The 15567-nt window shown below is 37.9% G+C and overlaps 1 protein-coding gene across 5 annotated transcripts in view; it reads left to right on the top strand.

Moving 5' to 3' along the window:
- Positions 1-15323, top strand: part of DIAPH2 (diaphanous related formin 2) — a 942090-nt gene extending 926767 nt beyond the window's left edge. For all 5 annotated transcript variants that reach the window (XM_049873110.1, XM_049873109.1, XM_049873108.1 and 2 more), the window contains one exon: positions 9686-15323. In XM_049873110.1, coding sequence (XP_049729067.1) covers positions 9686-9750 — 65 coding nt within the window. In that variant the 3' untranslated portion in view covers positions 9751-15323. The remainder of the gene's footprint in view (positions 1-9685) is intronic.
- The last annotated feature ends 244 nt before the right edge of the window (positions 15324-15567 follow it).

The raw sequence follows: 15567 nt of genomic DNA, 5'->3' as shown, positions 1-15567 counted from the left end.
CCCTGAACAATATCAATGTGAAAATAATTTGCACATCTCAATTAGAATACCGTATTTTCTACACAAAAACACGCTGTTTCCTGGAACACATTTGCTTATTTTCCAATTGGAAAGACATTTAGGGGTCTATTTTGTTATCATTACATGTACTTAACTCCAATTACAGTTAATGGGAGTTGTGTGTCTATAGTCACAGTAGCCTCTGAACTACTTTAACATTATTGCTTTCCATTATCATCCTCGTTAAAATAACTTTCATCTCTTCTGCCAACCTGAACTATTGTGGTAATCTAGGTTTCTATTTTCTTTGCGTGGATTTATTTGCATGTAATGAAGGATGTAGATTACACAACATGGCCTGTCTCTACTGTTAAAAACAGTATGATGTCACTGAGATTCAAATAGAGCTAGAACTATTTACTTGTTAAGTGGAGGTAATTGACTGGCTTCTAGACATGCATTTCTGCACAGCACCCTGGGTATACAACACTGTTGGAATAAAACAGTTCGATATAGTTTACTACCTGTGGTATCTAGTAGAAGCCAAATTTATAAAACATATTGTACAAAAATATGAGGGAATAAGGTGTACAAAGTAGAAGCACTAGATTTTATCATCAGAAAACGAAGCTATACATTTAATTGCAATTATTATTCAAATTTTAATGAGGTAGAAATGATGAGAACAGATGTATGGGGCCCTCTGTGGGTGGTTATAAAATATCTATATATAATTGGTAGTGCTCTTGTGGTTAAATGCTGGGCACTGCTGTGTTTCCAGAAGAAAAGGGATCAGCTGTCAGAAAAAGTGATCAGAAGACAGGAAAAGATGCCTTGTTAAGTCTTTAAGAAAATGAAGAACCTGAGGACAACTCTTAAAAATATCATTAGGGACCTTGTTGTCACTTGGCTCATTGGCACCCAACAGACAGCTGTCTTTGCTAGGACCAGCCTATACCCATTAGGTTTATCAGCTGTGTTGTTTTCAAGTTGTTTGGTGATGTAGAGTTCCAAAGTGGGCCCTAAAAACACACATTTGAAATGAAAATATAAATTATAGGGGATTTGCTCTACCAGATATTAAAACATATTATAAGGCTGAAATAATGAAATCAGGAGGTATTGGCATCAAAATATGGGAACAATATATGGATAAATGGAACAGAGATAGACCCTAGTATAGATCATTTGGAGCCCTGCTGGCACAGTGGTTAAGAGCTCAGCTGCTAACAAAACGGTCAGCAGTTTGAATCCACCAACCACTCCGTGGAAACCCTACGGGGCAGTTCTACTCTGTCCTATTATAGGGTCGCTATGAGTTGGAATCAACTCAATGGCAAGGAGCTTTGGTTATAGATAATTTAATGTGATAATCTTAAAATTATGAATCAGTGTAGAAATTCATGATTATTCAACTAATGGTGCTGGGGCAATCCATTTCCTCTTTGCAAGGAAATAAAAAACAGAAAACAATGTAGAAACTTACCTGATATTGTACAACAAAATTAATTGCAGATAATTTAAATAGTTAAATGTAAAAAAAACAAACCTTAAAGATCAAGAAGAGATACAATTCAGTGTTTATCTAATCTCTCTTACTAGAGAAGGGCTCTCTAAGTTTAAAGGCAACGGGACAAATCACAATGCAAAAGATTGATAAACTACATAAAAATGGTAAAAATAAAGGCATATGTTTCTAAAAACTCACAACACAAACTGAATAAATATGCAATCAACCAACTAGGAAAAATATTTCTAATGAGTAGTTCAAGTGGTTAATAGCTTTAATATGTAGAGTTCAAAATAAAACCAAAGGCAAAAACCTAAGACCCCAGTAGATAAGTGGGCAAAGAACACGACCATCATTAAAAAGAAGAGATATAAATGGATAATAGCATATGGAAAGTCCTACCTCACTATAACTTGAAGAAATGCAAAAAGACAGAATTGTTTTACTTTTCATATTAGTACATTTTTGGTGAAAAAGTAATACCTAAGAACGAGGTAAGGTAGACACATTCACATACTCCCAACTGGGATTTAAATTAACATAATTATGGAAAATATTTGGGCTTAATTTTACATGCCCTTTCATATAGCAGTGCTGCTTGGTTACATGGCATATGTAAAGAGGTAAAACTATAAAGATGTTCATTGCTATGCTGTTTATATGAGCAAAATATTGGGAGCAACTGAAACAGTAAAATAAATTATAGTGGTAGAATAGTATGTGGCCATTAAACATCATCTTTTTGATATCATGTTTCCCGAAGTTTGTTGTTGTTGTTGTTAGGTGCCGTCAAGTCAGTTCCGACTCATAGCGACCCTGTGCACAACAGAACGAAACACTGCCTGGTCCTGCACCATCCTTACAATTGTTGCTATGCTTGAGCTCATTGTTGCAGCCACTGTGTCAGCCCACCTCATTGAGGGTCTTCCTCTTTTCTGCTGACCCTGTACTCTGCCAAGCATGATATCCTTCTCCAGAGACTGATCCCTCGTGACAACATGTCCAAAGTATGTAAGACTCAGTCTCACCATCCTTGCTTCTAAGGAGCATTCTGGTTGTACTTCTTCCAGGACAGATTTGTGCGTTCTTTTGGCAGTCCATGGTATATTCAATATTTTTCACCAACACCACAATTCAAAGGCGTCAGTTGTCTTCCTTATTCATTGCCCAGTTTTCACATGCATATGATACAATTGAAAATACCATGGCTTGGGTCAGGCACACCTTAGTCTTCAAGGTGACATCCTTGCTTTTCAACACTTTAAAGAGGTCCTTTGCAAACAATGCAGTGCATCATTTGATTTCTTGACTGCTGCTTCCTTCCATAGGCGTTGATTGTGGATCCAAGTAAAATGAAATCCTTGACAACTTCGATCTTTTCTCTGTTTATCATGATGTTGTTTAATGGGCCAGTTGTGAGAATTTTTTTTTCTTTATATTGAGGTCCGATCCATACTGAAGGCTGTGGTCTTTGATCTTCATTAGGAAGTATTTCAAGTCCTTTTCACCTTCAGCAAGCAAGGTTGTGTCATCTGCTTAACGCAGGTTGTTAATGAGTATTTCTCCGATCCTGATGGCCCATTCTTCTTCATATAGTCCAGCCTCTCGGATTATCTGCTCAGCATACAGATTGAATAGGTATGGTGAAAGGATACAACCCTGACACACACCTTTCCTGACTTTAAACCAATCAGTATCCCCTTGTTCTGTCCAAACAACTGCCTCTTGATCTATGTAAAGGTTCCTCATGAGCACAATTAAGTGTTCTGGAATTCCCATTCTTCACAATGTTATCCATAATTTGTTATGTTCCACACAGTCAAATACCTTTGCATAGTCAATAAACCACAAGTAAACATCCTTCTGGTATTCTCTGCTTTCAGTCAGGATCCATCTGACATCAGCAGTGATGTCCCTGGTTCCATGTCCTCTTCTGAAACCAGCCTGAATTCCTGGCAGTTCCCTGTCGATACACTGCTGCAGCCGTTTTTGAATGATCTTCAGCAAAATTTTGCTTGCGTGTGCTATTAATGACATTGTTCGATAATTTCCGCATTCGGTTGGATCACCTTTCTTGAGAATAGGCATAAATATGGATCTCTTCCAGTCAGTTGGCCAGGAAGCTGTCGTCCGTATTTCTTGGCATAGATGAGTGAGCATCTCCAGCACTGCATCCATTTGTTGAAACATCTCAGTTGACATTCTGTCAATTCCTGGAGCCTTGTTTTCCATCAATGCCTTCAGAGCAGCTTGGACATCTTCCTGATTATATGCCACCTCTTGAAATGGTTGAACATCAACTAATTATTTTTGATATAATGACTCTGTATTTCTTCCATCTTCTTTTGATGCTTCCTGCGTTGTTTAATATCTTCCCCATAGAATCCTTCACTATTGCAACTCGAGGCTTGAATTTTTTCTTCAGCTCTTTCAGCTTGAGAAACGCTGAGCGTGTTCTTCCCTTTTGGTTTTCTATCTCCAGCTCTTTGCACGTGTCATTATAATAATTTACTTTGTCTTCTCGAGTTGCCCTTTGAAATCTTCTGTTCAGTTCTTTTACTTCATCATTTCTTCTTTTGTTTTAGCTGCTTGACATTCGTGAGCAAGTTTCACAGTCTCCTCTGGCATCCGTCTTGGTCCCTTCTTTCTTTCCAGAAGTTTAATGACATGGAAAATTTCTACAATACAATGTTAAATGAAAGAGTAGAACATCAAATTGCATATAATTTTTCAGCTCAACATATATTTTTTCTAGAAAGTTGTCCATTTCCCCTAGACTTTCAAATTTGTTAGAGTACAATTATTCATACTATTCTCAACACATTTTTTTTTTAAGGCAGTATTCTGGTAACAGGGAGGAGAATGAACCTGGTCAACTAATAGAGGAATTGGCTGACCTCCACTAAGAGATTACTCCCAAACCTAATTAGGCTGCTACCTTCCAGTTATTTCTAGTGAGTGAGAAAGTGTATCCAACTCAGGCTCCCTAAAATGACAGAGAAAAAGATAAACAGTTTTGAAATTATGGAACACAAGGGGAAAAAATATGTGTTCATACAAGATAATTTCAGTATAACCGTCTAACCTAAATTATATTTCTTTATCAGTGTTCGGGCTATAAATAATACTCACTAGACATTTAGGGAAGCAACCTAAAGTTATCTTGGTTTCCTTAGCCTAGGCTGCATAGACCCAGACCTCCATTTGATCAGTTATAACCAATGCCTACCCATGGATGCTAAATCTGCCACAGGATCAGTTTTGAAGAGCTTTGTTTTCTCAAAAGCTCACAGTAAATTACGGAGAGTTTCTTTTACTTTGTTTGCTAGCCAAGTAATTTGCATTTAAATGGGATATTTTGTAACACAATGTGCAGTATATACTGGACATAGATTTATGTTATCCTGCTGTGAGGGAGTAGTGTAAGGTTGAATTCCTGTTTGTGATCCCCATTTTATATTATGTTAGGTCAACACTGATACATCTACATGTCTATGAAACACCAGGGAGGAAACAGTCCTTCCACAGATAACAGATGGACACCAACTTAGGGGGATATGAATAATGGACATGGCCTTTTTATCACAGTTTTCACAGTCTCACCTTGACCTACTGTATTTTTCACAAGTAACATGCCCACACGTATAATGTGCAGCGTAGCTCACTTAGGAAAATAGCGAGGAGGGGGTTGCATGGTTGGCAAAAAACACATGCTACATGAGTACCGTATTTTTACGTGCATTATTTGCGTAAAATACGGTGCTCATGCAGTATGCAGGATACGCCTTTGTACCTTTTGTAGTTAGTAGTCATTCTGCTAGAGGATTAATGACACAGTCTCAGGCTGCATACCACAGGCTTGAGTCTATCTCACGTCATTTTTTGTTTAAACTTTATGTAAGATATGCTTATTCCTCAGTTATTTCATTTGACAAAGTTTGCAGTAAGAAGGAAATTCATGAAGTAGATTTAGCTATGGATCTGAAACTTTGTGATATCCAGAGATTTCGTGGATGATGTGCTTTGTACATAGGTGCTGAATAAATGATTGAATGGATGAATTCTGGAGCAGTTCAATAATGGGTTTAATACATTCGCTACAGGATTCAGTTGGGAAGGTTTTGAAATGAATACTAAATCAATTTATGTTTAGATTAAGCATAAAACATCTTGCTGTTATGACTGTGTAGAAGGCCTTGACATAGATTTGAGCTGGTAGAGCTGATAGTCAGAATGTATGCAACCATATTAAAGCTGGGCTACATATTTAAATTCTCTTTTGGTGACAGATTTAAATTTTATTTTAGTTTTGCCTACCCCTCCTCCATAAGATGCACATTTTCATATAACCATGTCCTGCTCATCAACTTCGTGCTTTGACCAGAATATCTTCTGTAATATCAGAATGTGTTCATCTTCACATGCAGCATATTTCACAGACAAGCCTTTGATGACCAAAGAGAATCTGTTAGAGTATGTGTACCCAACAACAGTGAATTTGAAAGGTACATCTTGGGACTGACATCTCAGGCTTTCCTGCTGCATTAATCCTTATGTCTGCAAATAACAGAAATCTTTCATGAAATCTTAGACCATGAAGATATATTACAGACCCTCTAGACTTTCTTGTAAGGAGCCCTGGTGGCACAATGGTTAAGTGCTCAGCTGCTAACCAAGAGGTCAGTGGTTTGAACCCACTAGCTACTCCATGAGAGAAAAGACCTGGTGATCTGTTGTCTTAAAGATTTCAGCCTAGGAAACCCTATGAGGCAGTTCTACTCTGTCTTATAGGGTCACTGTGAATCAGAATCAACTTGACAGCACACAGCAACAACAAGACTTTCTTGAGTCTCTGGGTAGTGCAAACGATTAACACACTAGGCTGCTAACCAAAAGATTGAAGGTTCAAGTCCACCCAGAGGTACCTTAGAAGAAAGCCCTGGTGATCAGCTTCTAAAAAATCAGCCATTGGATCTACTTCCAAAAATCAGTTCTATTATGACACAGATGACGTCACTAAGAGTCAAAAGCAACACGATGGCAACCGGTTAGACTTCCTTATTCACTATAACATGTTACTCTATGCGTTAAAAAAAGCAGAGGAAAAATCATGTTCCCCCATCCTACAATGAAATGTATTTTCCTGTATCTCATTGCACAATGTCCCCAACAAATAAATACAAATAGACAACCCAGTCTTTGATTCCAATAAGACAACAGGCAAATTGGAAATGGATGCCACTGCGTTTAACAAATCCCTTCATATCCTCTCCGGGTATATTTTAATGTAAAATATTAACTTTTTGGAGGTTAGGTCCCAATTTTTGTCATCTAAAGTAGACAAGCATCACTAGTGTTGGGAGAATGAGACTAGTTAGAAAAGTGAATTTGGATCAGGCTAGGTCTTGTGGACCTCTCAAGTCACATCACGTGGGTGCCCACTTCCTCGACCTATGTCCCCAAATATGAAACTCAATCATTCTCACAGTCACCCAAATTACTTACTATGTCACCTCTGACAGCAGTGACATCTGACATTTGCTCCTTTCTCATAAATATGATGCCAGCTATGTGTCTTGACCTTACTGGGTCAGGCCACTGATTTTTTTTCCCATTAATATTTAATACTACAAATATAAAAGCTGTCTTTCAAAGATTTCAGTGATTCTCAACCTCTGCTTCAAAGAAGACATGGATCCAAGGGTGAAAAGTTGTTATCATTTGATTGCTAACCATTAGGGTGTGAAGACAGATTAAATATATATATATACACACACACTAGGTATTATCCTTTAAATCCCCCTTCTGGCTTGATCTATCATATATATATATATATATATATATATATATATATATATATATATATATATATATATATATATATATATATATATATAAATTAGGTTTAATCTACATACAAAGAATTGGAAATAAATCAAAAGGTCTGGATCAGCCATTTTGGCCATTGTTTTTAATGGCATATTTTCATAAATAAGATTGCAGCTTGACATTTCAAAACTAAGTGGTAAGAAAAAAATTTTTTAAATGTAAGTGGTGATCTTTGCAGAATTGCCTCTTCTTAGAATTATTTATTTAGGAACCAATTTGGTACCAAAAAAAGGAAAGAAAGAAGGGAAGGAAGAAATACAGAATAATTCTCTTTTGTGCATGCCAGAAGCTAGATTTGGGTCCTGACCCAGTGCTCATCCTGCCTTCCAAAAGCTTTCGTATCCTTCTTTAGTTCATTTTGACCTGAAAGTCTCTTTATTTTCTTACACTAAATGTTGCCAGTAAAGTGCAGGTTGATATGAATGCTCATGCCACATCATTTAATGCTGCCAGGCTGGGTTTGGGGATGTGGTTCTTTTCTGGCATCCAGTGGGCAGAAAGTGATAATTTGGGGTAACAGTGGCATTCCCGGGCTGAAGTGCAGACGCCTGATGACCTTAGTGTGTAGGATCACCAAGACACAAGGCTTTGTCTGAGCTAGAACAGTCGTTTGGGAATGCTACCAACATTCTCATTTCTGATAGCTTTAATTCTGCGTGCTTAAATGCGAGCAATGCAGTGATAACCATTATATTATAATCTCATTTTTTAATGTTTTCTGTAAAGTCCCAAACCATTCTGTATGCGAACCAGTGGCATCTAAGTTATAAGCCCTTTATCCAGGAATGTTATCTTCACATTTTTAGCTGAATTGTGATCCATATCACAAACTAAATAATGGGTTTTTTTTAAATGGTATCTTTAAAAGGATACCCAAATAATTCATCACTCAGCTGTATCTCTGAGTAGAGAAAATGCCTCTTTCTTTCTCACCTCTCAGTGATATCAGTGCATCATAAAGTGCTCTGTAGGCTTTAAGCATATGGCTGCTTGGCTCAATGCACTCATGCCATGGTGTTAATGAGGCCAAGGTTGTAAGGGCCAGTTAGTTTTGCCCTGCGTACTGACCATAGACTACTGGGAATTAGTGAAGAGATGGTAACACAGACAAGAAAGGCACCATGGCAAAACCTCAGCACCTCTTGGTCCATCCTCCCCATGTGACAGGCAGGATGTGTGTGTTCAGCATCTTCTCAGGGGAGGAAAGGAGTAGTAGCTTGGGAGGCCCCAATATCTACCTCTGAACAAAGGGGGCCTGACATTCACACATTAACTTTGCATTATAATCCCCCGTCATACCATTGATTTGCTGTGTAACCTTCCTCAGTAAAGCAGAGATAATAGGATAGAATGAAATGGGCTTACCTCCTGGGGATGTTGTGTGAATTAGCAAATTAACGAGTGTAAAGTGTTAGCATTTATGTAAGTGCTAGTGGTTGTCATTATTTCTAGGGACCTAGTCTCATTCTAAATAGAGATTCTAAGTATATTATGCTTTTTTCAGAGAGGGATTTTCACCCACATCAATTGCATTTAAGCTGAGCATAAAACAGAGGTGATAATAACGTAGTAGTGATCATCACAATGCAGAGCTGTAAACCTTTTTCCCATTAAAGCTAAAACTATTTTCAGCAACTTTCAATGCTTTTAAACTTTGCTTTCTAAAAAGCTTTGTGCCAACAGTCATCTGTACAGTGATTATTCTTCCTGTGACAGGTGGGGGGAATGGGACCTATTCATTATTCATTCCTGTAATGACTATATAATGTTTTGAATTTGTTTGCATCACACAATCAGGCAAAGACTTGGTAGCTGGTTTGATTGCCACATATTGCAATCATTATAAAAAAATAAAAACTCTTCTGCTCTGCCCACGCTGCTGTCCTCTAGAGGTAGCCAACATACAGACTGAAAACTCGTGGGGAATTGACGTGCTTTCCAACAAAAGGCACTGTACATAGATTCTTTCAATTTAACATCTTTACCAAGGAATTTTGTTGTCGCCTGCTATTTCCGAAGAGACTGTGTGTGAAAGAATTCTTCCATTTCTTTTATCACTCCAACTTCACTTACCAAGAAAGTCATTTATGGCTGATTGCAGAACTCTTGAACTCAGCCTGGCAGCTGCAGTGTGAACTCCTCAGATCTGGGATCCTTGTTACTTATTTGCATATTCATTTGAAGTGATTTTTCAGGGTTATTTGAAAACCTCTTGACCTGACATCCTGTAATAGCCGAGATCTAAAGCACTCTGTGTTTTTGGTTCTTTTTCTCTTTGTCTTACAGATAACAGACGGGTACCTTTGGAAAGGTCACGCTCTCGCCACAATGGAGCTAGCTCATCTAAGTGATTCCTGATGCCAAAGAGTATGAAAAATATTTAAGTAAACAAAATCGTGCGTTTTGAGAAGAACAAAACATGCACTCAAGGGATGGAGAAGAAATAAGTGCATTTCGGCTAAGATCAAGCTAAGCTGGCTGAAATAGTGTGCATTTGTGAAACTTGGAAGATTCCTCCCGCAATTATACTAATATGAACACAATTATCAGGATTATAAAAAGTGTGTTCCTTTGCAGTGTAATGATGTGTGTTATTTGTTATTGTATGTGATCTGATGGTGATGATGAAAATATAAAACATCAAAGAGAGCTAAAGCTGTTCGGAAACATTCAGTTTGTCAAAAATTTACAAGCTTACTGAAATTTGCCAGTCATCAAATAAAAACAGCAGGAAAGAGAAGAAAGACTAGAAAGAAAGAATTATTCAGTGTCTGGTTCTGATCCCTATTATGTAAAAAAGAAAAGATCCAAAAAATGTGCATGTTTAAGATTCGGGATATGCACTACTATTGTGCACACTGTAAGAGAAGCCATTTTGGGAACTCAAAAAAAGCTCTGCTTAACCCCAGTCAAGTTATTTAGAATCTTATCTCAAGTGAAAGCTGATGAACTCATCTGCTTTGGCTGAAATTAAACTTATCATTAATCTCGAGTTATGGCATGATATTGCAGGCACTTATCATTGCTAAAAATAAACCAAAGTTTAACAGAATCAGTTACGGAGAGCAATTTCAACTTTATTTAAAGAGGTATTTTCTAATTATGCACATATATCTACTTTCTACAAATAAGGCAGATCTACTTTCTACAAATACTTTGTATGGCTATTTTTGAGAAAAAAAATCCACATTTTAATGTTTATGCTAGGGAAGAATCTGAAAATTCTATTTCCTTTAGATTGTAAGCACAAATACTGATTCCTGTACTCCATGGTTTATTTCCTCTTCTATTGCTTCTTTCTCCCTAGACCCCCTCGAAGGCAGGGAATAGAGTTCTAGGAGACCTGAGAGAAAAAGGTTTCTCTCTGCAGGAGGTAGCAGAAAACTGTCTGAAAGGTCAATTGTTTTATCAAACTTTCTACTCCCATTTCCAATTCTGCTTTGGTGGCCTGAAGAAGAAAAAAAGAGAAAGAAACTCTATGTATGTATGTATATATATATGTGTATATATTTATATCTCCTGCTACAGTAATTCCATATCCCATTAGCTAAGTGAACTTCTTAATCATCACCATTCTTACCACCTCATGTCAACAAATTAAAACGATACTGCCAAAACAACTCTAGGGGAAAAAATCAAGCTCTACGTTTTTCTTAAATAGTCGAGGGAGTACAAGTTACGCTTAACTTGTCTGTTATTTTAAGGTATGCATTGAAATAATGTGGTACAACTTCTCTCAAGTGCAGTTTTAAGACTAATTCATGCCAATGATTGTGATTATTGTAATGGATTTCTTATATGTATATTTCTTATACAGAAAATCCTATTTCTACTTCTCTATAGCACATTATAACATTCAGAAAGATCAAACAACTCGCTTGACAAGTCACCATCTGAAAAAAATGTAAACAAGTGACCAACAGTTTACAGATTCCTTTATAGAGATGTATAATGATTCAAACTGCTGCCTTTTCCTCCAGTGCGTCCTTCCTTGGGTGTTATACTTCCAGAACTCTGAAGCTGCTACAATAGAGAAATCGAACAGAGTAACATTATCCCAGATTTTACAATTTTATCCTATCTTAAAAGACACACACGCACACACACAACCTTAAGGGATATATCGATTTCACACATTTTTTTAAACAAGAAAAGTTTAGATTCTGCTAACTTATGTACAGGCCTAATGTGTATATTTTTTGACTTTACAAAGTCTTTTTTGAAACCTTCACGCAGTGGCTTCTTTGAGTCTTTTGGTAGCTTTTCCGGCTGTAGGAAAGTGATATTTAAAAATGTTAACCCTGACTAAAATTTAAAATTTGGGGGCATTTACCATGCCATGTTATCAAGCTGGTAAGGGTAAAAATACTGACTTACCAGCATGTTTTACCTTTTCCAGATGTGTGAAGATGTCTTATTTTTCAGTTTGTGAAAACAAATGAAGAACTATTATTGATAAATTATATATTTGTATTTAGACCAATCCCACGTGCTTTTCACAAAGATTAAAAATCGTTCGGAGTCTTTCATGAACTTCCAATAATTGAATTAAAGGGCCTGCTTTCCAGATTTATATTGGTCCTGCTCTAGCCATTTGCAGTTTTGTTTTACACAGAAAAGTATCATTAAAAAAAAAAAAGCACACAGTGATGTTATTAGTATATTGTTGTTGTTAGATGCCATCAAGTCAGTTCTGACTCACAGCGACCCTACAGGACAGAGTAGAACTGTCCCATTTTTAGTATAGAATCAAATAATACCAAAGTCTTATGTTGGGTTTATTATTGCCATGTATGAGAAGCTCCATTTATGCAGATTTTTTCCAGAACATTATTTAAAATAGGTGCAAAACCCTTAAAATGTTTACTAGTTATATTAGTTTCCTGTGGCTACTGTAACAAATTACCACAAACTTGTTGTCTTAACACAATAGAAATTGATTCTCTCATAATTCTGGAGGCCAGAAATTTGAAATCAACATGTCAGCAGGGTTGCGTTCCCTCTGGAAGCTGTAGGGGAAAATCCTTTCCTTGCCTCGTCCAGGCTCTGGTGACTGTTGACATTTCCTGGTTTGTGGCCAATTCATTTCAGTATCTGCCTTCATGGTCACAGCCTCCTCTGTTTGTTCCCCTCTGTGTGTCTGTCTCAAAGCCCCCTCGGCTTCTCTTTTATAAGGACACGTGTCATTTATTTACAGGATAAACTGCTCCTTTCAAGGTACTTAATTTTACTTACATCATTTGGCATATAAGGTAACATTCATAGGTTCCAGGATTAGGAAATGGACATATCTTTTGGGAGGCTACCATTTAACCTACTACAGTCTTCTCTCTGGTCCTCAAAATTCCATGTCCATCCCATGTGAAAAACACATTTACCCCATCCCAATAGCCCCAGAAGTCTCAACTCCTTATAGCATCAGCTCTTAAGTCCAAAGTCCCTCCTAAGACTTATCAGCTCAAAAATCCCAAATCTCAATCAGGTATGGATGAGATTCTGGGTATGATCCAGCCTGGGGTGAAATTCTTCTCTATCTGTAGACCTGTGAAACTAGAAAACATATCATCTGCTTCTAAAATCCCAACAGTGGGACAAGCAGGGGATAACTGGTAGAGACATTCCCCTTCCAAAAGGAGGAAAATGGAAGGTAGAAAGGAGTCACTGGTCCCAAGCAATTACTAAACCCAGTACAGCAAATTCTGTTAGGTTTCAAGACCTGGGGATAATCCTCTGTGGCTTGAAGCTCTGCCTTCTGGGCCTGAAGCTCTGTCTTCTTGGCTGATAGCTTGGACCTTTGCCTCTGGGCCTGAGACCTGCACATCTGCCTCTGTTGCCTGTGACTTGTGCCTCTGCCATTGCACCCATGGCTCTTCCCTTAGGATGATCCGTCCTTTATTCTTGAAGGGTAGCACATGCTTGCAGATGAATAGTCTTATCAGACTATTTCCTGCCTGTAGAATTTTGGGAGTCTGACACCCTTATAACATTTTGTCTTGTCTCTGCCCCTTTCAGTTCAATCTGAAAGTGTTTCTGCTGGTATAGCATTCTTTAAAGCCTTGTGAAGGGGGGGGCGCTGTGTGTCTCTCATGTGTGTCATGTTGATTCACACCATTAGATAAGAGGGTCCTCCACAAAACTTTCTTGTGTAACCTCGTCTCTATTCCTGTCATCTGCTGAGATGGTTGAGCGGCTCTATGAGTCACACACCTAATCTCTTCAGAACTAGGCAAAGGTTGTCAACCTACACCCTTTCCTTTCTCCCAGAGCACACTTTCCTAACAGTGAATCTCCTAATTTTAGCATTTTTTGCAATCTGGATAGGCTCAGAATTTCCCAAATCATTGGGTTCTGGTTCCTTTTCCCTTAACAATTCCTTCCTCAATTTATCTTTCCTCTTACATTTTACTCTAAGCAGCAAGAGGAAAGCAGGCCATACACTTCAACACTTTGCTTCGAAATCTCAGCTAAATATCCAAGTTTATCACTTACAAGTTCGTCTTTCCGTACAACTATAGAATAACTGAACTTTTTGCAACTATATAGCAAGGATTGCCTTTCTTCCAGTTTCCAATAGGATGTTCACTTCTCTCTGAGTCCTCACCAGAAGAGCCTTTGATGTTCATTTTTCTACCAACATGCTGCTCATGACAACATATACATATACTCTAAGACCACAGAGACCATAGGAGCTTTCTCTACTGTGCTCATCATTACTTTCTAAGCCCTCATCAGAATTGCCTTTAACGGCTATAATTCTAGCAGCAGTCTGTTTAAGGCAACCTAGGCTTTTCCTATTTGCCTCAAAATTCTTCCAGTCTTTACCCATTATTCAATTCTAAAACCACTTATGCATTTTTTAGGTATTTGTTACAGCAGCACCCCACTTCCCAATTCTGAAATCTGTATTAGATTCCTGTAGCTGTTGTAACAACTTACCACAAACTGGGTGGCTTAAAACAATTTATCCTGTCACTGCTCTGGAGGCCCGAAATCCAAAATCAAGGAGTTGCAGGGTTACAAATCCTTTGGAGGCTCTAGGAGAGAATCCATTCCTTGCCTCTTCAAGTTTCTCATGACTGCTTCCTTTCCTTGATTTGTGGTGACATCTCTCTCTGCTCTATCTTTACGTGACCTTCTCCTCCGTGTGTCAAAATCTCCCTCTGCCTCTTTCTTATAGGGACACTTGTGAAGGCATTTAGGGCCCACCAGAATTATCCATGATAATCTCCTCATCTCTAAATCCTTAATTACATTTACTAAGACCCTTTTTCCAGATAAAGTATAACATCATAGGTTCCAGGGATTAGGATATGGACATTTTTTTGAGGCGTATCAGGGGCACCATTCAACTCACTACACTACTCATTGTACATAAATGTACTTTTTACTTTTTAAAATGCATCCTTGGTGCTCAAGCCAAATTTAAGGCTGTCTCTAAAAGCTATTGTCTGAACAGGCTACTGCATGCTTTGATGTTAAGTAGATAAACAGGCTACTGTAATGTTTGGTTGATATTTTGCCACTATAGCCAATTATCTTGAAAACACAGTTGATCCTAACTCTGAGCTCTGGGTATCTCTTTTGCCTCTTTTATGGAATTTTTGACCAAATGTCTTTTATGCTTCATAATGCAGGCACAAAACTACCTCTGACACAGAGGGGCTCTTTATAAGCTTATTTGAGATATTGTGAATCCCTCAGCTAAAGGGAGAGGTGACAGCAAAGCCTGCTTTGAATGGGTATTGAGGGAGATCATGCCCATACCAAGCCACCCAGAAGAAATATTTTAGTAGCAGTAGAACCATGGATATGTGCCCTCATTTTGTCTTGGAACAAACAACCTGTCTCTAAGCAGGACCAAGAATGACTTTCAATCTATGTGTAATGCATACTTACTTATTCAATAAAGTTACAATGTACATTAAATGTTGTGCTGCTTATGATAATAAATATTAAGGATACATGGAAAGATACAAACTGTGAAATATCAAGACAGGATGTGAGAACATTCTAGAAAGAGAAGCTTCAACTGAACAGATGGGCAAGAGGTTTTTTCTGTTTTTTCATTTGTTTATTATGCACAGGGGTATGGGGCTCAGTCCTTCTTGGCAGCTGTCTTCCTCATGGTGCCAGGTTGCTGGTTGCTCAGCTCCTCTTGCTTCTTCTTG

The sequence above is a fragment of the Elephas maximus genome, chromosome X, assembly GCF_024166365.1.
Source record: "Elephas maximus indicus isolate mEleMax1 chromosome X, mEleMax1 primary haplotype, whole genome shotgun sequence".
In the NCBI taxonomy this organism is placed as follows: domain Eukaryota; kingdom Metazoa; phylum Chordata; class Mammalia; order Proboscidea; family Elephantidae; genus Elephas; species Elephas maximus.
The sequence above is the reverse complement of the archived record's forward strand: the minus strand, read 5'-3'. Positions and strand labels throughout refer to the sequence as shown.